Source organism: Blastocystis sp. subtype 4 (assembly GCF_000743755.1).
Source record: "Blastocystis sp. subtype 4 strain WR1 chromosome Unknown seqid_1100, whole genome shotgun sequence".
NCBI lineage: Eukaryota > Bigyra > Opalinata > Blastocystidae > Blastocystis > Blastocystis sp. subtype 4.
In genome coordinates, this window is record NW_014568447.1 from 1 (window position 1) to 743 (window position 743).

At 38.5% G+C, this 743-nt stretch overlaps 1 protein-coding gene across 1 annotated transcript; it reads right to left on the minus strand.

Annotated features, from left to right (window-relative positions):
* Nucleotides 1-331: 331 nt before the first annotated feature.
* Nucleotides 332-743, minus strand: JH06_5906 (hypothetical protein; the record flags this gene model as incomplete). The annotated part of the gene is made up of 1 exon (XM_014669141.1): nt 332-743. A coding segment is annotated over one exon (412 nt), but the record flags the coding sequence as incomplete, so codon positions are not given.

The window sequence follows — 743 nt, forward strand, 5'->3', positions numbered from 1 at the left end:
ACTTATGTGGGTATGATATGGAGTACTAACTAATAGAACACAAATAAAGAATCTATATGATCAGTGGAATGTTGATCAGGAACAGGAACAAGAACAAGAAAGTTTATTGAATCCTAATCAGGAAGAGGTATAATGATAGAGTCAAAGGGTGTATTAGAGTTTCGTGGTATGGTTTTGTCCTTTGTTATGTTTGTTACTATTAGTATCCTGAACAAACAGAAATCACCTAATTGACGTTAGTTCATAAGAAGGTGTATCAACTATAACTACATTGGTATTTCCATATGATACATTAGATGTCTCTAAAGGCAACCAGGTATTTGAAGCAGCATCATACACATAAACAGGATGTGGCGACACATTGTTTGTCTTGCTTACTGAGATTACTGTCAATGATTCCGATCACGAAGGACAAATCCATCTTGCTCTCAATACAGAAAGAAGTAGGTTTATCCCACTTTGCCAGACCAATTCCAGCATTAACACAAGTACGTGTACTCGTTCCCTTATAACCTTCAATCGTTGTACAATCCAGAATGTAACTCTCACCAACTGTTGTAGCAGGGAAATCTTTCATGGCATCACACTTGGGCAACTCAACTGTAATCGTTAAAGTGGCTGTGCAACTTCCTTTCTCATTCCTAGCAGTCACCACATAATCGGCAGTAGCAGTAGCAGTAGTAGGAGTACCTTGAATACGTCCATTAGTCTCAAGAACCAAACCACTAGGAAACTCAGGTTCC